Raw genomic sequence first — 20,797 nt, forward strand, 5'->3', positions numbered from 1 at the left:
TTAAAATAATAAATATGAGCATTTTGTTAACACAAGGATTATACATAAAAACTATTTTTGAGGTTATGTTTTTTGTTTTGTTTTTTAAATTAGCTCTATGTCTATGTAACATAATGCTTGTGGGGGAAAAAGCCAGAAGTTTGACGCCGATACCATGTTCAATGTTGTTGTTGTTGTTTTGTAATTTAATTAAACTAATTTAATTAAACTAAATCTGACCTATAGCTAATATATGAAAACCATAATAACCATAAACACACCCGTTACCTTACTGTAACAATTCACCTTTCATTTTAGAAGTCAATTTGGCGTTTTTCCTATTTGATAATTTGAACCCACCCCCTCAGGATCACTCATGGGCTATTCCAGTCCGTAATGTAATGATATGTCGACAGGACTTTCCCATTACACTAATCTAGAGGGGTGCTGTTGTGGTGCTTCAGTGTGGCAGCCGGTGTTTGGGTGTTCTGCCTTTTTACCTGAATAGGTACGTCTAATTTTCTTAATTTACTGCACGAGTATCTCCAATCTCCAATATTTGTACGTGTTGAATGTGACGTTATAGTTTTATACTTTTATATAGCACACGACACAGACTAACGTAACGTTACTACAAAAAAGCCAGCTCCGTTGCTAGTTAGCTTAGTAATTATGTGTTATTATGCTGCTTCCTGTCAACATTTCAAGCTTTCTTATTGGCCATTAGTGCTGTTACAAAGTCATTAAATGTGGACGAACGAACTGAAGTGATGTGTGAAAATAAACATAACGTAAGCTTTAAAGATTTTAAGTGCTAAGTTTTTGACAACTAACGTTATTCATCCAGTAGGCTGATCAGCTAATATTAACGTACTTAGTTAGCTAAACAAACTCATAACCACAGTATTGTATAGGCCTACACAATAATCCGTTCGTCTGAAAAGTAAGTTGTTTTAAATAAAGTAAATGTCATTGCTGTGGTTGGCATCGTTGCTAAATGAATTTTAGTCATTCTTCTTTTTGAATAGCTCCTGTACTCCTATAATCTGTGTTAAATGTTTTTGTCTAACAAGCAAAATGTCTTTTTTAAAATTTCAGTTTTAATAGCACAGAACTGTCAAAATGTCTAGCAAAAAGGCTAAGGGGAAAACCACCAAAAAGCGCCCCCAGCGGGCCACGTCAAACGTGTTTGCCATGTTCGACCAATCACAGATCCAGGAATTCAAAGAAGCATTCAACATGATCGATCAGAACCGTGATGGCTTCATTGATAAAGAGGATCTGCATGATATGTTGGCCTCATTAGGTAAGGACAAAGTAGTTTTCCAAAAGCAAAAAGGTTTAATCTTCTGCCCTTCACACTTAATGACCCCGTTTCCATTCCTCCATTCCAAGGGACATCACTTTCCCACACTCGTTTCACTTTAATGCCATTTGGTGCCACCAAAAAATACTATATACTGTTATATGGGATTTCAGTTATAATTATCTGTAATTCTCTGGATGCTACTATCCAGATCAGTTATTGTCAAGTGTGGGTATCTGCAGGATGAAATGGGTGTGGGAAAAGGTCTTTATCATTGGTCGTGAAAGCTGTCTGTCTGGGTGTGGGGTAGGGTTAGGGGTTAATTTCTGTTGTAGCAATTCACCTTTCTGCATGCCCATTACTCCGACCTGTAACTTTCCCGGGCTCATTACTGTTGCAGTGGACACTAAAATATGGTTCATATCTACTGGTCATATCTCTACATATGGTCATATTTTTCATAGTGTTCTGAAATGGTTAACACTAAGTCATAATAAAATACAAATATCTCTTTAAATAAACTAGCATGTTTTAAACACAAACACAGAAAAAATCCAAGCAGCATACATTGAAAGAGAGAAAAAAACGTAATTTAAAAAAAAAATTAAAACAACAAAATAATTACTTAAATAATAAATAACAAAATATAGTATGACATAAATGAATTTAAACTCAGGGGGTTAATCATGTGACGCCAGTGAACACGTCATAAGAGAAGAGCTGTTGTTGCAAAGGGGAGGGGGAGTTATTTTGATTAAAGATTATGAGGGTACAATCATTTTTTTTATATAATGATGTCCATAGAAAATAATTTGGTCACTTTATTTTAGGGTCCAATTCTCACTATTGACTAACTATTAACTACTTTTGCCTCAATAAACTCCTAATTACTGCTTATTAATAATTTGTAAGATAGTAGAGGAATTGGGTAGGATTAAGGGATGTCGAATATGGTCATGCAGAATAAGGCATTAATATGTGCTTATAAGTACTAATAAACAGCCAATATCCTAGTAATATGCAAGCTAATAATAAGCAACTAGTTAATAGTGAGAATTGAGCTCTAAACTAAAGTGTTACCAATCATAATAAACAATGCAATATTCCATAAAAATAATAATTATATTTTGATAATTGGTAACTTAAAAGAATTTAAATAAAAAACAAATTCAAATCATTTTTAAATGCCACAAAACTTAAAATCTACTTTTAATCCGATACAAACTGGTTTTGACTGACAAGTTATTTCATTGTCAGGTAAGAACCCCACAGATGAATACCTCGAGGCGATGATGAATGAAGCTCCTGGACCCATTAACTTCACAATGTTCCTCACAATGTTTGGAGAGAAACTTAATGGAACAGACCCTGAGGATGTCATCAAAAACGCCTTTGCTTGTTTTGATGAAGAGGGGACAGGTAAGTAAGGGAAGCAAGTAAGGTATTCACCAAAATAAATAGAATATATTCTGTTTTTGGTATACATTTATGAAATTATTTTCAGCATTGATAACCAATATGCCTAATTTGTTCTAGGTTTTATTCAGGAGGACTACCTGAGGGAGCTCTTGACCACAATGGGAGACAGGTTCACAGATGAAGAAGTAGACGAGCTGTTTAGAGAGGCTCCTATTGACAAGAAAGGAAACTTCAACTATGTGGAATTCACACGCATCCTGAAGCACGGCGCTAAAGACAAGGATGATTAGGATGAGGCCGAGCACAACTGAAACGAATGAAAACTACACTGTAATACTACACGCGTTTAATTTTCTCCTTTTCCCCCACATTCATCCCCACATGGGCTAGTGCAAAGGGATTTATTCATCAGCAAGGTGAGATCATTTGACTGCACTGGACCTTCTCTTAAAGGCCGTGTGTCCACCAAAGCGTTTTTAGCCAGCTGAAAACGCTGGGCGCTCTGCTGAAAACGCCTAGCTATGGGCGCTTGAGAGCGTTTTGGCAGCGCAGCATTTTTTTCAGTTGAGACACTTTGCTTGTTATGATACGGAATATCCGCGAAAGTGTTACTAGTATCTCATTTCGCACATATTTTGTTTCTGTGTTGATTCTATATTAAAATGTAGATACAATGTAACGTATTTTCTCTGGCTCTTGTTTTAAATTAAATTAATGGTCGGTGAGGTATTAGTCCCGCCTCTCCTCCACTGTGATTGGACAGTTGGGTAAAAAGTGACAGTGATGAGCGCTGCATTTTACCCAAAGTTGAACATTCTTCAACTCTCGGCGACCGGTAAAAAAAACGCCGCGCGCCTCAGCGTAAAAAAAAAAAAAAAAAAAAAAAAGCTCAGCGCCTCGTTACGCTCATGGCGTTTTAAAACGAAAACAATTGAAAAATACGCCAGCCGCTTGAAAAAACGCTTTGGTGGACACACGGTCAAACAGTCTATGCAGACTTGTACATAACTATGAATTACATAAAGACTTGTAATCTGTGGTAAACCTCAGAGTGAATGAATGCTGTTCTGCTGTAAATGTTGAGAAATAAATTCTGGAATTATTCAATGTAGCCTGGAGTTGCTGGATATATATTTACACTTTGTAATAAACAATTTAATGTGAGGTAAGTCATCAAGTTTTCTTTACAGAATGGGCAGTGTTTTACAAACAAAATCAGTTTGGAGTTTATCCCAACATTATTTTGTTAAAAAACACAATTTTTGAAATCGGTTAAAATCAAGGTATTGTCATTAATATTATTCTCCTGAGACCGAGGGATAACGTTAGACATTTTTCCTCTGTAGAGGACATTATATTATAGTTAATTTTTTAAGACCTTACACATCACAGTTTTATGTCTAGATGTCCTGTAAAGAGAAATGCCAAATGTTTTTTCAGGTTTCACCATGACAACTACATCTCCTTGGTCTTTAAAAATAACTGACTGACTGAATGATCAAATTTAGCACTCTTATGGAAATATTATCATTATCATTTAAATCTAATTTTCAAATTGTTTGTCAGAAATAAACATCTCAGGAAAATGTTATGTGGTTTCAAATCCGAATATTACTTTCTTTTACAAAACCAATGTCCACTGAGGACAACAGGACTTACAGCATGTTTATCAGGCATTTTGGGAGACACGAGTGAATAGGGAAATATATTATACATCAATAACCCTATAAAATATGAGATCATTATGTTGCCTCAAGAACACATTAATATGCAAATTAGATACATTATATTGATTGGGACTACCTATTAACAGCCATTTTACACACATATTGCATAAAGGAAAATGAAAAAAAATCATTGTAATATCTTTCATAACAGTTGAGAATCATCTTTATACAAAATTTGGTTAAAAATAGCCTGAAACCTAAAAATGAATTGGTACTTGAAAAAAAAAAAAAAAAAAAAAACATTGCTTTTGCCTATACATGTCTTATCATGCCATTTTATTTTCTTAATAAGTCCTGGTGGCCTTTACAGAGGTCATATATTTTTTTCAACAAAAAAAAAAATCCATTTGTTTCATATGCTACAAATAATGTAATGACATTGAAAAAATAAATTCACACAAAAAATAAATAAAAAAAATAATCTGGTTCATTGAAACCTAGATTTTGGATTGTATAGAATAAGATAAACTGCCAACTAAGACAACAAAATCTGTTTTCAAATGTTTAATTTCTCTCAATAACTTCACAACAACATCAGAGACAGAAATCGATGGAGACAACTACCAGTGGTTTGGAGCACCCTGAGATTTAATCATGATATAAACAAAATAAGGACTATCGAGCTACAATCCTTTGCTTTCAAAAAACAATTTCACGTTTTTATATCCAAATGTTTTACTGTACAATGCTGATTTATTTAATTAATTCGATCATTTAATTGGGTCCTTTAAAAAGACATTTTTCCAGCACCATTCATTTTTTTTTTCTCTTTGACCAAAACAAGATTATGAATCCAACATCTGTCAAACTTAGGCTAGGTAACAAAGTTAAACGACAGAACGTTCCAGATGGTCAAAACTCTTCAGTCCCATCCATAGCCAGAAGTATTTCCAACACTTAGCATGAAAAATATAAACTCATAAGTAATCAAATGCCGCCCGTTCTCCGTATGACAGGTGCATGTGTAGATCATGGGGTGTAGGAATTGCAGGACCACCTTCAGTGCCAAAGCTCTCAGTGAGGTTCTTCAGTTGCTCACAGAGCAGCACCAGTAACTACTGATGTCAGGAGTCTTCATTCACAATCACTCCGCTAAGGCTAAGTTTTTTGTCTGAATCTTGGCCAAGTGGTCTGATATTCCAGCTTCAATTTTGTCACACTGAGCTAGGAACCCCTAAGCACAAGGAAAATAAAGAGAACAATATTTATTAAAGATCTGAAATCAAATAATGGTCATTGGTATGTTAAAGTCTTAAGTGTTTAATTAAAACTTAATATCAATAAGGCATAATCCTACCTGAACAGTTTTCACAAGTCCCTTTTTCTTCATCCTGCAGTCATTAAAACTCTCAGGCAAGTTCTGTAAATAATGTTGGAGTTTATCAATACAAAAGTGCACAAATAAAAAGCGACTTTACTGAACAACAGGATTTAAATACATTTAATATAGTAGCAGCAGATCTTTTCTTCCTTATTGTGACATTACATTTGAGTGTAACGGGTTTTTTACTTGGTTTTACTTTGAGCAACTTTAAGAAACAAAAAAAACAATTTACCAGTGCATCTATTTCCTCTAGGATCTTCATGAACTGCTCGGAGGCTATTTTCACTCTGTGGTCCAGTTTGTTAAGAGCCTCAGCTTGCAACTCCTTTGCAAGAAAACCCTGAAAATCATTACATTATGAATTCAATTATGAGAATGACCATATTGCCAAGCCTCGTACAGCAGGTACACTGTTCAAGAAGAAAAATAAATGATGTGTCCCAAATGACATACTATACACTATCCACTACTCAACCATGAATTTCATAAGGTTATTTTGTCATCCAACATCAGAATCTGTTAGCCCCTCATCGGTATGTAATTAAAGCTACGATAGTTGAGTGCGTCCAACATTCCACTTTTTCGGTTAATACAGTGCATCATCCAGATATTTGAAGCGCAATTTTCACACTATTTATACTATAAAAAGGCATAGAATAGTGCCATAAATACGTGAATTGGGATGCACCTAAAGACTTATTTTTTAAAAACATGTCACACATACGTTCTTCAGTCCTGTGAGTTCACCATCCACCTTCTCAAGCTTCTTGGCGGTTTGTTCCACTGACTTTTCAATGTCTTTGAGCTTTTTAAGGTCAGCTTCCTCCTCAGGACTGTTCTGTAAAAATAAAGCAGCTTGTCAGACTCAGAAATAATTACAGATATATCTTTATGAATGAATGAATGACATTACACATCTTACCCTCTTTCCAATCATCATCATTTTACAACCTTGCTTTACCCCAAAGCCGGACAGAGGCTCATCCATCTCTTTCAATGATTTCCCTACAATCAGAACAACATAAGGTTACAATTCCAGTGATCCAGGTTTCTCTTGTAACAGCAATACACTGTAACTGTTGCAATGGCAGACTAATGATGCTTTTATTTCAAACACTGCATCGTGTTGAGCTCACAAGCTTCAACTCATGACAGTTACTGTAGTTAATACGCAAAACACAGTTGAGCGAGTATAAAGACAGGAAGCTGAGAAACAGAGCATGTGCCTAAAGCATTGTATATGCTGTATTACCTTTAAATATGACTTTCTGGGATGGTGCTGGTACTCCTGTGGCTTCTGTCAGCGCCTCACACAAATCCTTCAACAGTGGTTCATGTCCATCTTGTGCTGTTAAAGTGATGCTGTGTTTGGTCGTGCCTGAGACAGAAGATCACAGGTTTTTAATACTCAAAATGATCGAGAGAGCTAACTGGAACTGTATCTGCAAATCCAGCGTTAACGTTCACCACTCATTTAACCTTAATCAGATTACAATTGACTTGAAAACTCAAGATATAAATTCATAGCCTTAGATAAGTGTCTAGGTTTAGAGTGATGTTCGGATCATTTTACAGTTAACGTTAGCTAGCTTTAACAGCTAGTGTAAAGCTAACCTCAATAAAATAGCGACTACATTTATTTTCGATATATCTTCATGTTTTGAAATTTTAAAAATGGTCAGTTATCTTTACCATAAGCAACTGTCACAGTCAAGGTGTTCTCCGCCATATCGGCACACTGTTAGCTAAGGCTTCACAACTTTAGAATGTGTACATTATGCAACCGGAAGTGACGCATTATATGCGTCACGCCCCTTAGAAAACCGGGGATGTGCTTGATATTTGTTTTTTTAATTTACATATTAAAAACAATGCATTATGCAATGATTTATTTCATTAGGAAGATACCATATACGCAAGAAGTGGGCTATTTCAAAGAGAGGGACTTTGGCTCTTTGTAAATCTAATTTCTTACATTTTATAAATAAATTTAGATTTTACATGAATCCTTTTTGGAAAAGGGTTTTAAAAGCACCGACATTTATTTAACTGTTTTTTTTTTTTGGTTTTTTTGAGACTATGTAATACTTTTATTGTTCTTGTGGCATATTTTTCGACAGCACTTGATCCAGTAATACTAACACTTTCTCTTCTCTTCTCTTCTCTTCTCTTCTCTTCTCTTCTCTTCTCTTCTGTTATTTAAAAAGTAACATGTACTGCGTTAGATTAAACTGAGAAGGGTCATAGCACTTGCATATCGTTGTCCTACTGTTAGTTTAACTGCTTCTATTGTTCTCATTTGTAAGTCGCTTTGGATAAAAGCGTCTGCTAAATGAATAAATGTAAATGTAAATTTTATAGAAAACAATCTGCTCCTCTTCTAAAATGTGTTACTGCCAAATAAACAGCCCAGTGGTTCCAAAAAAAATTATCCACTATTTTTTTTAAATACCACCATTTATTGCAACTCTTACAGACTCCAGTGATGCATTTCACATTTCAGATCTTGATGTATTATCATTAATGAGCTTTATTATCAAGAAAACCAGGTCATTTTAATAATTCAAAGAATATTCAGACCAGTTGATGCCTTGCTTTACATTGCTGCTCCAGGCAGATTCTTCATTCATGCTACACAGAACTACAGACGTGAAATACTTGATCAGTGTCAACGTAATTCTGTCAACATTTCAGCAAGCTTCAGAGTCCAGAGTGAAGCAAGGGCATAGACATTAATATTAACTGTAAAAAAATTACTGTAAAACTGTAAAAAAAATAATATTAACTGAAATTGCTATATTACTAAATAATATGGGTTTACATGTTTTAATGTTCGTAATTATTTTTTTTATATATATTTTTTAAAGTAGCTTGACTTTTGTAACTGTTTGGATCTCATATCATCCAGAATTACTTTTGTTAGGACATGCATTGATATAAAGGTATGCTAAGGAAACAATGGAAATTCTTAGTAGGTAGATTTAAGGTGTATATACCAGATTTCTTTAAATTTCTAAAAACTGGAATCTCATTGGCAATCAGGCTAACATGTTTACATGACCAAATTCTAATTAAAATAGTGCTTCAAACAAAAACAATACCAAGTTAGTTACAATACCAAGTGCTAGATTGGCAATGAATACAACAAAACATGTCCAATACCATTTACCAGCACTAATAACTTCCTTCAACGCATGTAAATAAAACACTGATCAGAGAACAGATTCTTATGTGGCAGGGATCTGTGGAAGGCCAAACTCGTCGACCAGAACGCCATCCTGAGGGATACAAATACAAAAACAAAGAAAATGTACTGAACAAATCACAAAAATAAATATTCCCAAAAGATAATGAATATGTATATCTTGTCATTGACAATATTATCAATGCAATCTGCACCTTATTGGTTTTAGTGTCACTGGGTATTCCTTCAGGAATGGAGGGTGCAGACGAGGCTTCATCTAAATAAGAGCTGTCATCATCCAGCAGTAACTCATCTCCCAGAGCATCCAGCTCTGCAACAGAGAAAAAAGTGAAGCTCAAAGTTCCAAATACACACACACACACACACACACACACACACACACACACACACACACACACACACACACACACACACACACACACACTCAACCTGCTTCCAGCTCATCCTCATCGATCTCTGGTGTGCCATAGCTGCGACTGAGAGCTTCCTGCACCTCGTTGGCCTCCTCCATCATGTCTTCCAGTTGATCCTGCAGGTCCTATCAGTCACAAACATTGGTAATGAAAAAGTGGTAAAATTTGGTAAAATTTTTAAATCAAAAACATTACTAAAAAAACAGTGATATCAAAATGATTAGTGTGCATACTTCAATCTGATCCATCTTCACTTGTTTATATGCTTTCTTCATTTCTTTTGCTCCAATCTTCATAGCCTCCACCTAAAAAAAGTATAAAAGGTTTGTAGAATCTTACAGTTAAAAAAATTTAAATATGAATGAATAAATGAAACTAAAAATGTCTTAGTGCTCGGAATAACACAGATACCAGTAAAAAAGAAAGTTTTTTTATTATTATTCTCAGAATGACATTTTAGAAAGTAAAAAACAATGCATTATGAAATTATTTACTTTATTAGGAAAATACAATATAAGCAAGAAGAAGTGGGCTCTTTGCAAATCAAATTTCTTGGAATTTATTAATGAATAAATGAAATTCAAAAGTGCTGGGAATCTATGGACAGCAGTAAATAAGTTAATAACAAGTCTTTACTGTTGTTTTGGTGTCCCTTAATGACTGGATTGTATAGTTGGCTTGTTCCATATTAAATGACTGCTGGGAAAGCTGATCTCTTTGACCCTCATACCTGCATTATACAGTAAAAAAAAAAACATTTAACATTATTACTAAAAACATCCTTTATCAATGTGAAATGAAAACAGAATACTAGATATTGAAATAAACATTTCACACATTTCAAATGAATATTCATCAGGATAAAACTCACATTCTTTTTTGTTTCAGCACTCTCATCGCCTTCTGTTTCACTGTATTCTGTAAAGAGATCGTTCATCTCACGCTTACAGAATTCTTTATGATTTACAGTGGGATCAAAAAATCTGAGACCACTCTGAAAATCTGGGATTCAAGGTCTAATTTAAATTTTGAAAATACAATGCAAAAAGAATATAGTCAGGGTCAGTAATCAATTTAAATGAAGTACATTTGTGATCTTGTGAACACCTAAAGGTCAGATGTTTTAATGCACAAGATGCTCTTTGGATCATTCTCAAATTATGGTGGATAACATGATCATGAAGTTTTATTGTCATTAGGAATGAATGAAGCTCGAGTCAGGGTTATAGTTTACTAAAAACTAAAACCATAACAAAAAATTATTCCTTGAAATAAAATTGATTTACTAAAACTACTAAAACTGAAATAAAAAAGTTATAAAGTTCAAAATTATAAAAACACAACAGAATGACTACAATCATTTAAAATTAAAATAAAAATATATATAAAAAAACAAAATATTAATTAAACTATAATAATATCTCAATAATACTAAATTGGAGCTGCTGCCAGAAGGAGGACAAAAAATACTAAGGAATGTTAATACTTCATTTTTTTTTTTAAATCCCTAGTTGTTATGCTGATAATATGTGTAATGCAAAAATGTATTAAAAATGCAAAACAGAGTGGTCTCAGACTTTTGGATCTCACTGTACAGTAGAATGATATAGTTGTATGTAACGTTATATCAAATCGAGTTTCTGATGCTCACTTTTGAGGGTCCATCCCTCATCTTTTTCATCTGGTCCTTATACTTCATTAGCTCTGCGTCGATTCTCGCTATTTTCTTATCGATCGACTCGACCCTCGTATCCACCTATAACGGGAACACCACACAGACAGCATCCACTGTACATCCATGTCTGCCATGCAAACACCAATCAGCTTCACTGATGTTCTGAGACTGCAAGACATTCACACAACATAGTACTTACATTGCCTATGCAGTCAGAAAGGTTGGGAGGAGGCGTCTGTTTACTCCGACCGAAAATTCTGTTCATTATTTAAAGGGGATTTATACTTATTTGCTTTGTAGAGGTATTTAAATGCTGACTATCTCAACGGGCTTGTTCCGGTTGGTGGGAGAGTTCACACACCATAATAAAAGTCACGTCTGAGGATAGTATAGCTATAGCATTTCCCTTAAAATCGATACTTCTTATTGCGGTGTGTTTTTCTACTCCTTCCATTTTTCCCTTGAAATTGTTTTGTCCCATATATTTTTAACCAACCAATATAGGAAATGTAGGCATACCAACGAAAGCTATAAATAAATGGATTGTCTACAATTATTGCCGACACTATGTTGCGGTCTGCAGTTAAAGTGGGATTTGGCAGGTGGGGGAACCCTCAAATTTTGTGTAGATGCAACAGGGAAAATGACTATGAGTACTGTAGTATAACAAAAATACTTTTTGGGACAAGAGTGTCACTGTGGCACCAATTAAGTATCACAATACTTATTTACTTGATATTTTAATGGTTTTATTTTGGTCCATCTACATCCAATGTGTGTACATGTTCCGGCCCACTTTAACCCCTGTTCACCAGTGAAATGCCACCATAGGCTGCCTTAAATTAATCAATCTAATTAATAGATTAATTAATATCAATGATAGCGCGATGGTAGGCTATTGTTAAAAAAAATGTTGCGTGCACCGTCAAATTGCAGCCAGCCTGGTGCTCCTTCTGAAGGAGTCCTTCCGCATCAAATCAAAATGTAATATCACAAACGCCTTCACAAACACGCTTCCCAACGTTATGTTCTCAGTCACGGTTCTCCTGTCTGATTTGAATGCATCTACGCCTGTTCACGCATAATTTATTTAAAATTACTTTTAACATTTAAAAACAGATGGTTGATGTCCGTGCCAGAGATGGTGGTGTCCATGCCGGTGTCTGTTCCGAAGAAGTTGGTGTCCATTCTGGAGACATTGGTGTCCTTGCCGGAGACGTTGGTGTCTGTGCCGGAGTCGTTGGTGTCCGTTCTGGAGACGCTGGTGTCCATACCGGGGTTTGTTCCGAAGAAGTTGGTGTCCATTTTGGAGACGGTGGTGGTGTCCTTGCCAGAGACGTTGGTGTCCGTGCCGGAGTCGTTGGTGTCTGTTCAGGAGACAGTGTCCGTGCCGGAGACGTTGGTGTCTGTGTCGGAGACTTTGATGTCCATTCCGGAGACGTTGGTGTCCGTGCTGGAGAAGGTGGTGTCCGTGCCAGAGTCGTTGGTGTTCCTGCCGGAGTCGTTGGTGTCTGTTCAGGAGACGTTGGTGTCCGTGCCGGAGACATTGATGTCCTTTCCGGAGACATTGGTGTCCTTGCCGGAGACGTTGGTGTCCGTGCCAGAGACGCTGGTGTCCGTGCCGGGGTCTGTTCCGAAGAAGTTGGTGTCCATTCTGGAGACGTTGGTGTCCGTGCCGGAGTCGTTGGTGTCCGTTCCGGAGAAGTTGGTGTACGTGCCGGAGACGGTGGTGTCCGTGCCAGAGACTTTGGTGTCCGTGCCGGAGACTTTGGTGTCCGTGCCGGAGTTGTTGGTGTCCGTGCCGGAGTCGTTGGTGTCCGTTCCGGAGACGTTGATGTCTGTGCCGGAGATGGTGGTGTCCGTTCTGGAGACGTTGGTGTCCGTGCCGGAGATGGTGGTGTACGTGCCGGAGACGGTGGTGTCCGTTTTGGAGACGTTGGTGTCTGTGCCGGAGATGGTGGTGTACGTGTCGGAGACATTGGTGTCCGTGCCGGAGACGTTGGTGTCCGTGGCGGAGTCGTTGGTGTCCGTTCTAGAGACGTTGGTGTCCGTGCCGGAGACGGTGGTGTACGTGCCGGTGTCTGTGCCGGAGACGGTAATGTCTGTGCACTTGTCCGTGCTGGAGACGGCGGAGACATGCCAGAGACGTTGGTCTCCGTGCCGGAGACGGTGGTGTACGTGCCGGTGTCCGTGCCGGTAATGTCTGTGCACTTGTCCGTGCCGGAGAAGGCGGAGACATGCCCGTGCCGGAGGTGTCTGTGCTGGAGACGTTGGTGTCTGTGCCCGGAGACGGTGGTTTACGTGCCGGTGTCCGTGCCGGTGCCGGAGATGGTAATGTCTGTGCACTTGTCCGTGCTAGAGACAGCGGAGACATGCCAAAGACGTTGGTGTCCGTTCCGGAGACGTTGGTGTCCGTGCCGGAGTCGTTGGTGTCCGTGCCGGAGATGGTGGTGTTCGTTCTGGAGACGTTGGTGTCTGTGCCGGAGATGCTGGTGTCCGTGCCGGGGTCTGTTCTGAAGAAGTTGGTGTCCATTCCGGAGACGGTGGTGTCCTTGCCGGAGACGTTAGTGTCCGTACCGGAGACTTTGGTGTCCGTGCTGGAGTCGTTGGTGTCCGTGCCGGAGTCGTTGGTGTCCGTGCCGGAGTCGTTGGTGTCCGTGCCGGAGACGGTGATGTCCGTGCCGGAGACGGTGATGTCCGTGCGGTGATGTCCGTGCCGGAGACGGTGGTGTACGTGCCGGAGACTTTGGTGTCGTTTTGTTGCCGTTTGTGGAGCCTGGGCTGTCTACAGAGACCGTGTTTTTTTACAGTGTGTTCAGGGGAAAGGCAGCTAGCGGATAGTGAGGAGATGTTTGCTGTATGTGACAAAAAATGTTTCAGCCTAAAAAACGTGTGACATTGCTTAGAGCAACTTTAACAGTTGATATGGTTCTTTAATGCTTCGCTAACAGAAGACAGTCGAGTTTAAATTGTGTAGGTGGGGCATGTTGTAACACTGCGTTACAATGTGCCCCTATTAGAACTATGCTATTCTATTCTTTACTTTTATGAATTCTATTGAGAAAACATGAGAAAAAGGTGAATATAGACTGAGAGTCAATGTTAAGATATTATTAATTATTTTTTATTTTTTAACTATGTTGTAGAGCTGTATTTTCTGGGGTGTTTGTTGTCAAACTCAAAAAATATTTTATTTTTAATTATTAAAAAATGACATTATTTTATATGAAAAAGTTAATAATTGTGTTTTATTGAGAAAATATTTGAGTTTGTCTTTTTATATTTATATATTTTATTAGATCAGATAGCATTTTAAGCTGTCATATGGTCATGTTACAATGTGCCCCTCACATGTCATTTGTACATGTGGGAAATTAATTTGGGAAAAAATAAATACTCTGAACCCTAAGCAGATTTACACAAACTGAGAAAGTCAAAAAGCGTTAGGTTGTGCCCCGCTCTCCCCTAATTTTGTCATTTCAATTAACACACTAAACTCTCAAAATATATTTGTAATCTTACACCTCACAGACTCCAAGGAAATTAGTTGTAGCCTACATGTTCTAGAGCTGCTCTGACAAAACAGATATTTCACAGTCGCACAGATGAGTGACCTTGAAGCGCTATGTTTATCCATTAATGTCTACCATGGCAACGGCAATACCCAGAACTATTCAACTGAGTACTGAACGAACTCTGAAAAGTGTTAGTGCCCATAATCTGACAAGGTGCTGACAGATCTGTAATAAAAATAAAAAATACTGTAATTTTCTGTTCTCCGATGACTACCATTTTTTCAAGATTTGAACAAAGCATGAAGTAGTCTATTGTACATGGACACTTTGCTATATATCTCTATTGGTGTTCCATGAAAGAAAGAAAGTCAAAGAAATCAGTGTAAAAAACTAAAATCTATTATATTTATGAATAATTGATGTTTTATATTAATACAATGACTTTTAATGACTATGATAAACTTACTGATGGCAAATCATAGTTTTTTTTTTCTTTTTTCCCCCCTTATAATGATGTCATCCTCTATGACTTATTTTTCATTTCATTTCAATGAAATCATTTAAAATGATTTCATTGCTGTTCTCAATTTACTGACAAACATCAAAGGTGTGAAAAAAAAATGTGTCTTGCTGGTTGATTATTATGCTATACGATTCATAATAAGTTGCCATGGCAATACTGCCTTTGTTACGTGGTTACGCTTCTCTCATCTGGCTTTGTTGTCACATCATTCAACTGTGATGGATGAAAGCTCCATGATTTCAAATATTTATACTACATTATATTGACATCTGAACACAACATGACTCATCTCAACACTGATTCTTACAGTTCAATTTAATGACAATATAATTTTCAAATACAGGTAATATTATACAAGCTAGGTACAACTGACTGCAAAGCAAAGCTCATTTCATTCGATTTCAAATGAATTCTTTTTAAAATTGCACATATTAAAACAAGCTGAGAGGGAAACTTTCTAAGACATTCAAAATCTGCTGTTATATAGTAGTACAAGCACATTACTAAAAGTACAGTGGAACTTACAGAAGCTTCTCTCACTCTGCATTGTCCAATAAAGCATTTAAGATGACCAAAAACTTGCAATAATGTAATTTATATTGATTTACGAAAAACCAAAAGCGCAAAGGGCATTACGTTTTTCAAAACAAGAATTTTGCAATTAATTCCTAATACTGTTGTGGCAATAGAGCACTGATGATGTCATAATATATATTTTGATGAGTGAATATTCCAATAACAGACTTCTGCCTCCAGTCACACACACACACCCAAGGAACAAAACAATAAAAGATTACACTTTTAAGCCATCTTAGGCAGAATGTCTCTGCTCTCTGATAGTATACATACACTGTATAGAAATACTTAATTAAAATCAACTTTTACGTCAACAATATCAATACAAAACAATGTGTAAGGCACCTGACACATTTGTTTGAAGTGTTTTGCTTGAGACATTTTACTGCCACTCTGCCTTATCACATGAATGCTTTTTTATTTTATTTTAATCATAAGCTGTATTTACATAAACGTTACTCAAAGATTTCCACATTTTCATTGTCAAACATGCAATAGAGATGTACATCATTTCCCCCCAGGTTCATAGAAAGGATAATACACTGTATTATTAAGCAAGAACAACCTGACTAAGTAGATTCAGTCCTTCAGTCGGTTGTTTTAAAGCCCTATGCCCCAAAAAACAGCTCAAAAATCCTTAGACTCCCAAGGCAACTTGGATACATAATCCTTTATCCACAATCATTCATAATCCTTTTCATACATAATCCTTCAATCTAAATCAAATACAGAGAATATAAAGCACATTTCAGACAGTAAGCAGTTCCGATAACACTAACTGCTATAGACTACATACATTTTTATTTTTCCGTCATTTATAGTTTCCTGAGTCATAATTATGTGACACTGCTGAATCTGATTATTATTATACATTGTTTTTTTATTTTATTTTTTTTAATAGAAAACAGGGCTGTTTTACAATCCAAAATAAACAATTAACAGTACAAACGGATGCAAACATAAAATGTTTGTTGTTTTTGTCTACATTGTGTTTTATCATATCTACCCAAGGAAACTATATGTTTGAATTAAAATATAGTGGCTAGTAATATACTATATATCCCAAAGGATTTATAACAACATTACGCAATTACATTTTAACCATACAACATCTTTGGTCTATGGACATAAAAAAAAAAAGTTCTATGAATGAGGTGATACTGTAAAAATCGGAATATGGATGGCCATACGAAACAAGACAATGATTTCACTAAACGATCAGTTTTTGCAAACTCGAGCCATAGTTATGTTAAATAAGTAAAGCAAATGTTAAAGCTAGTAAATGTTAAAACATAAAGGGCACAATCTCTTCCTCAGATGGCGGTGGTGATCTGTGTCAGTCCAAGGTCATTCGAGTCCTCTCGACCATGAAAGGTTGACAGCTCCACGGCTAGTCATACGGGTCGACCGTGGCCTCCGTCCCGTTTGGCCTCCGCTGGGCACGTGTGCTCACGAAGAGTGCTTCTGACCCGACTGACGCCGTGCCCGTCCCCCTTGGCCCGACCTCGGCAGCAGAAGTCCCTGAAGCACCGTTTGAAGTTCTCATCAAGGAAAGCGTACAGGATGGGGTTGAGACTGCTGTTGGTGTATCCAAGCGCCACACAGAAGAAGTAGGCGGCCATGACCGCTGTGGTCTCCGGCACTCCGTGCGCGAGAGCTTTGACCAAGATGAAGATGTGTATGGGCGTCCAGCACACCACAAACACAGCGACCACAACCAGCACCAGGCGGGTGATGCGTCTAAGGTTGCGGTCTTTTTCCCGCGAGCCCGACAGCAGGCGGACGCTTTTAAGGCGTAGGACCATAAGCGTGTAGCAAACAGTGATGATGAGGAGGGGAGCCACAAACCCGAAGATGAAGACACAGATCTTCATTACTGTGTCCCAGTAGATATACGGGTCTGGAAACTGCAGAGCACACTCTGTCGTGCCTGCAGAAGAAAATAACAACACCAGTTAATTATTAATCAGAAGTGAAAACAGGTTAATCATGCATGCTATAATGAAGCCACGGTGGGAAGGAACAACAAATACATTAGGGTTAATCAGAGAACTGACAGTCCCATCATTTAATAGAGGACATTTGTTTTTGGATTTATTTTTGGTCCCACATCAACAAATATTATTTTCTTGACTTTTGAATCTTAAAATTGACAGGTATTCAGTGCCATGTTTTATGGATGCATCGATATTGAAATTCTGACTGTTGAGTTGATCATTATTTTCGTGTTATGGCCAATAACCAATAATTGCCAATATTAGAATTCTATATGCTATTTTTTTTTTTAATTAATACAAAATAAAACACTAGAATGTTTCAAAAAAATATGTAAATTTAAGCATCACAACATGATAATGTACAGAATGGAAATATTCATTTTGAGATTCACTAAAGATAACTTTTAACAATGTTATTAAATTCTCAGTATTTTTAAAGATTTACATTAACCAGTGTTAGATGACTAGGGACTTACCCTAAATATCCAATATTGACACCTGAAAAGATTCCAATGTTGGCCGATAGCCGATACACTACTATTTATTCGGTAAGATTTTTATTTATGTATATTTTTTTGAAAGAAATTGGTCATTTAATTCGGCAAGAATGCAAGAGATTAAAAGTAAATACATTATCATGTTACAAAAGATTTCTATACTTCTGAACTTTCTATTCATCAATGAATCCTGAAAAAAATACGTATCAAAATGTACACGAAAATATTAAGCGGCACAACTGTTTTTAACATTGATAATAAGAAGAAATGTTTCCAAATCAGCATATTAGAATGATTTCTGCAGAATCATGTGACACAGAAAACTGGAGTAATGGCTGCTGAAAATTCAGCTTTGCCATCACAGGAATAAATTACATTTTAAAATATATTAAAATAGAAAACAGTTATTTTAAATTGTAATACATCACATTATTGCTTTTTGCTGCATTTTAATCAAATAAATGCAGCCTGGGTGAGCAGAATAGACTTATGAGAGACAGAAAGGTGTTACAGTAGTGTTTATATCGTTCATCCCTACCATTGTTTGTCTGAGTGCTCCCAAGGACCATTGCAGGGATCCCAGCAGCCGAGGACAACACCCAGATGAGGATATTGATGATCTTAGCCTTCATCGGAGTCCGGAAGTCCAGGGCCTTGATGGGGTGGCAGACCGCCACATAGCGGTCCACGCTCATCATGGTCAAAGTGAAGATGCTAGTGAACATGTTGTAGTAGTCGATGGAGATGAAAACCTTACACACCACCTCACCAAACGGCCAGGAGTTCAGTAGGTAATCTGTGCTCTGGAAGGGCATGGTGGTGGTTACCAAGGCATCGGCAACAGCCAGGTTGAAGATGTAGATGTTGGTGGCGGTTTTCATTTTAGTGTATCTTTCAGGAAAATTGAATTAGCCGGAAAGTGTCAAAATTAATGAAACACAACCCATCAGTGTGATAAATTCATGCATGAGATTGCTTTCAGGTCGTATACTACACAAACTGACAGCAAATTCCCAAATGATACGGAACATTTGTCTTTCAGTGGTTTGCCGGTTGTGTAAAGGCATTATTATATCATTCACAGGTCAAGCCCATCTAATTTTTTTCTGATTATATCTGCAGTGGAACAGCTTGTGCTGCGATTTATTATTCAACAAGCATGATCTGTGCAGTTTTTATCTCAAATGTTGTCTCCAAAATGAGTTTTTACTCAGCTGCATCTGAAGTGGCATATATATATATCACAGCCCTGTTTTAGTATGATTTCTATTCGTGTATACAGAATGTGGAGCAGACACAGACCCTGCTCAAAGCAGCATATATTTACTATATGTCAAGGTAATTTTGACTGCATTGTGCGTTTATATATTACTCCACCGGGGGGAGCAAAACGCTAAATGTTTTCCATAAAACAGATATTTCGTCCAACCATCCAATTGAAAACGTTTCAAATGACTGTTTAAAAATAAAGTCTATCAACAGCTATTCACATTTTTTGATAAATATTCTCAAAATGAGATTTAAAGGACCCAATTTGATAATCAATGACGGGCAGTACATCTTAGGACAATGGTATTTCTTACCTGATAATGACATACATCACAAGACAGTTTCCCACCAGTCCGACAACAAACACCACAGAGTACACGGCGGCGATGATCGGAATGATAGGGGACCTAGTTTCCTGCTCGTTCGTCCAGCTTTCGTTCAGTGAATAGTTATAAATGTCCGAGACAGCAGACTGCCATGTGAAGTTGGGCAAACACTTCTCGGGGAGAGATAAGGGGCATTTGTCCTCCTTAAAAATCTGCACCACGTTGCTGTCCATCGTCTGTTGGTTTGCAAAATAAGATCAAATGTCACTGGAAAAGTTCAGTCGCATGATAAATATTATAAAAAGGGTAAACAAAAAATAGCTGACAGCTTTTTGCAACATAATTATTTAATATGCATTTGTTAAAATATATACAGTATGTATATACTGATAACTGATACTGTATTGCACTTGACACCTAAAATGTCTGTTGCACAGTTTGCAAAACACTCAAATATAACAGTCTTACCTTATTACAAACTGCAAACCGCTAATTTAATTTGAAAATCCCAATGTTTTAAAACAACAATGATGTCTGTGCGCAATGCGTTGATTTCTTTGCTCCTATTCAATTGATGACTGACTGCCACCTTATGAGAGCAGCTGCCTCTGCCGCGCGTCCCGTATGACATCAGATCTCATGTGACGGTCTCCTTTAACCAGCTGTAGTGTCTCACTGCCACTCTTCGCCTATATCGGCGGAAATAAAGTTGTCTTCAAAATGTCCAAAATGTCTTAAGAATCTGAAAGTGTAAGACACTGCTACCGTTGAAGAAGTAGTTTTAGTGTTTTATGAGATGGCGCGCGCCAAACTTCATGTCTGGAGACATTTTACGCGCGCACTGTCGCGTGAGAACTCAACCGGCGAGACTGCGGTTTATATACAATATAGCAGTAAAGCCAGTGAAGCGCTTCAGAGTATGTGGACATTAGTATAGCTTTAATTCAAAGAGACGTATAAGATGGGGAAAATCGCATTAGTTTGTCAAAGAAGGATGTGTGTGATTGTGTGGGGCAGTGGAGGCGAGACGTAGCCTAAATACAGGA

General features: G+C 37.3%; 4 protein-coding genes across 4 annotated transcripts; 1 reads left to right on the top strand and 3 right to left on the bottom strand.

Moving 5' to 3' along the window:
* The first annotated feature begins 386 nt into the window (after positions 1–386).
* myl12.2 (myosin, light chain 12-2) lies at positions 387–3,868 on the top strand. The gene is made up of 4 exons (XM_084120940.1): positions 387–487; positions 1,078–1,285; positions 2,543–2,704; positions 2,822–3,868. Exons 2-4 carry the CDS (start codon positions 1,102–1,104, stop codon positions 2,992–2,994), a joined length of 519 nt encoding a protein of 172 aa, XP_083977066.1. The 5' UTR covers positions 387–487; positions 1,078–1,101; the 3' UTR covers positions 2,995–3,868.
* Positions 3,869–4,920: 1,052 nt separating this feature from the next.
* Positions 4,921–7,563, bottom strand: bag1 (BCL2 associated athanogene 1). The gene is made up of 7 exons (XM_084120939.1): positions 7,448–7,563; positions 7,008–7,133; positions 6,678–6,760; positions 6,480–6,593; positions 5,988–6,095; positions 5,729–5,791; positions 4,921–5,605 (listed from the first exon to the last, which is right to left on the bottom strand). The coding sequence occupies exons 1-7, from the start codon at positions 7,482–7,484 to the stop codon at positions 5,516–5,518; spliced, it is 621 nt and encodes a 206-aa protein (XP_083977065.1). The 5' UTR covers positions 7,485–7,563; the 3' UTR covers positions 4,921–5,515.
* Positions 7,564–8,193: 630 nt separating this feature from the next.
* Positions 8,194–11,410, bottom strand: chmp5a (charged multivesicular body protein 5a). The gene is made up of 8 exons (XM_084120938.1): positions 11,248–11,410; positions 11,025–11,129; positions 10,245–10,291; positions 10,010–10,103; positions 9,607–9,678; positions 9,390–9,498; positions 9,155–9,270; positions 8,194–9,033 (listed from the first exon to the last, which is right to left on the bottom strand). Exons 1-8 carry the CDS (start codon positions 11,311–11,313, stop codon positions 8,983–8,985), a joined length of 660 nt encoding a protein of 219 aa, XP_083977064.1. The 5' UTR covers positions 11,314–11,410; the 3' UTR covers positions 8,194–8,982.
* A 3,976-nt stretch (positions 11,411–15,386) lies between these two features.
* On the bottom strand, positions 15,387–20,394 carry oprk1 (opioid receptor, kappa 1). Its single transcript, XM_084120927.1, has 4 exons — positions 20,220–20,394; positions 19,740–19,987; positions 18,695–19,047; positions 15,387–17,592 (listed from the first exon to the last, which is right to left on the bottom strand). The coding sequence occupies exons 2-4, from the start codon at positions 19,982–19,984 to the stop codon at positions 17,057–17,059; spliced, it is 1,134 nt and encodes a 377-aa protein (XP_083977053.1). The 5' UTR covers positions 19,985–19,987; positions 20,220–20,394; the 3' UTR covers positions 15,387–17,056.
* Between the last annotated feature and the right edge of the window lie 403 nt (positions 20,395–20,797).

The sequence above is a fragment of the Abramis brama genome, assembly GCF_963993115.1.
Source record: "Abramis brama genome assembly, chromosome: 7".
Taxonomy (NCBI): Eukaryota; Metazoa; Chordata; class Actinopteri; order Cypriniformes; family Leuciscidae; genus Abramis; species Abramis brama.

Excerpts from the sequence above, each read along its gene's own strand:
- myl12.2 (XM_084120940.1), top strand. The coding sequence starts at position 1,102 with ATGTCTAGCAAAAAGGCTAAGGGGAAAACCACCAAAAAGCGCCCCCAG. Across the intron at positions 1,286-2,542 it reads TGATATGTTGGCCTCATTAG|GTAAGAACCCCACAGATGAA; the intron begins GTAAGGACAAAG and ends TTTCATTGTCAG. Across the intron at positions 2,705-2,821 it reads TTTTGATGAAGAGGGGACAG|GTTTTATTCAGGAGGACTAC; the intron begins GTAAGTAAGGGA and ends AATTTGTTCTAG.
- oprk1 (XM_084120927.1), bottom strand. The coding sequence starts at position 19,984 with ATGGACAGCAACGTGGTGCAGATTTTTAAGGAGGACAAATGCCCCTTA. Across the intron at positions 19,048-19,739 it reads GTGATGTATGTCATTATCAG|ATACACTAAAATGAAAACCG; the intron begins GTAAGAAATACC and ends TTTTCCTGAAAG. Across the intron at positions 17,593-18,694 it reads GAGCACTCAGACAAACAATG|GCACGACAGAGTGTGCTCTG; the intron begins GTAGGGATGAAC and ends TTTCTTCTGCAG.
- bag1 (XM_084120939.1), bottom strand. The coding sequence starts at position 7,484 with ATGGCGGAGAACACCTTGACTGTGACAGTTGCTTATG. Across the intron at positions 6,761-7,007 it reads CCAGAAAGTCATATTTAAAG|GGAAATCATTGAAAGAGATG; the intron begins GTAATACAGCAT and ends TTCTGATTGTAG. Across the intron at positions 5,606-5,728 it reads GACTTGTGAAAACTGTTCAG|GGGTTCCTAGCTCAGTGTGA; the intron begins GTAGGATTATGC and ends CCTTGTGCTTAG.
- chmp5a (XM_084120938.1), bottom strand. The coding sequence starts at position 11,313 with ATGAACAGAATTTTCGGTCGGAGTAAACAGACGCCTCCTCCCAACCTT. Across the intron at positions 11,130-11,247 it reads TTTCTGACTGCATAGGCAAT|GTGGATACGAGGGTCGAGTC; the intron begins GTAAGTACTATG and ends TTCCCGTTATAG. Across the intron at positions 9,034-9,154 it reads GTGACACTAAAACCAATAAG|GATGGCGTTCTGGTCGACGA; the intron begins GTGCAGATTGCA and ends TGTATCCCTCAG.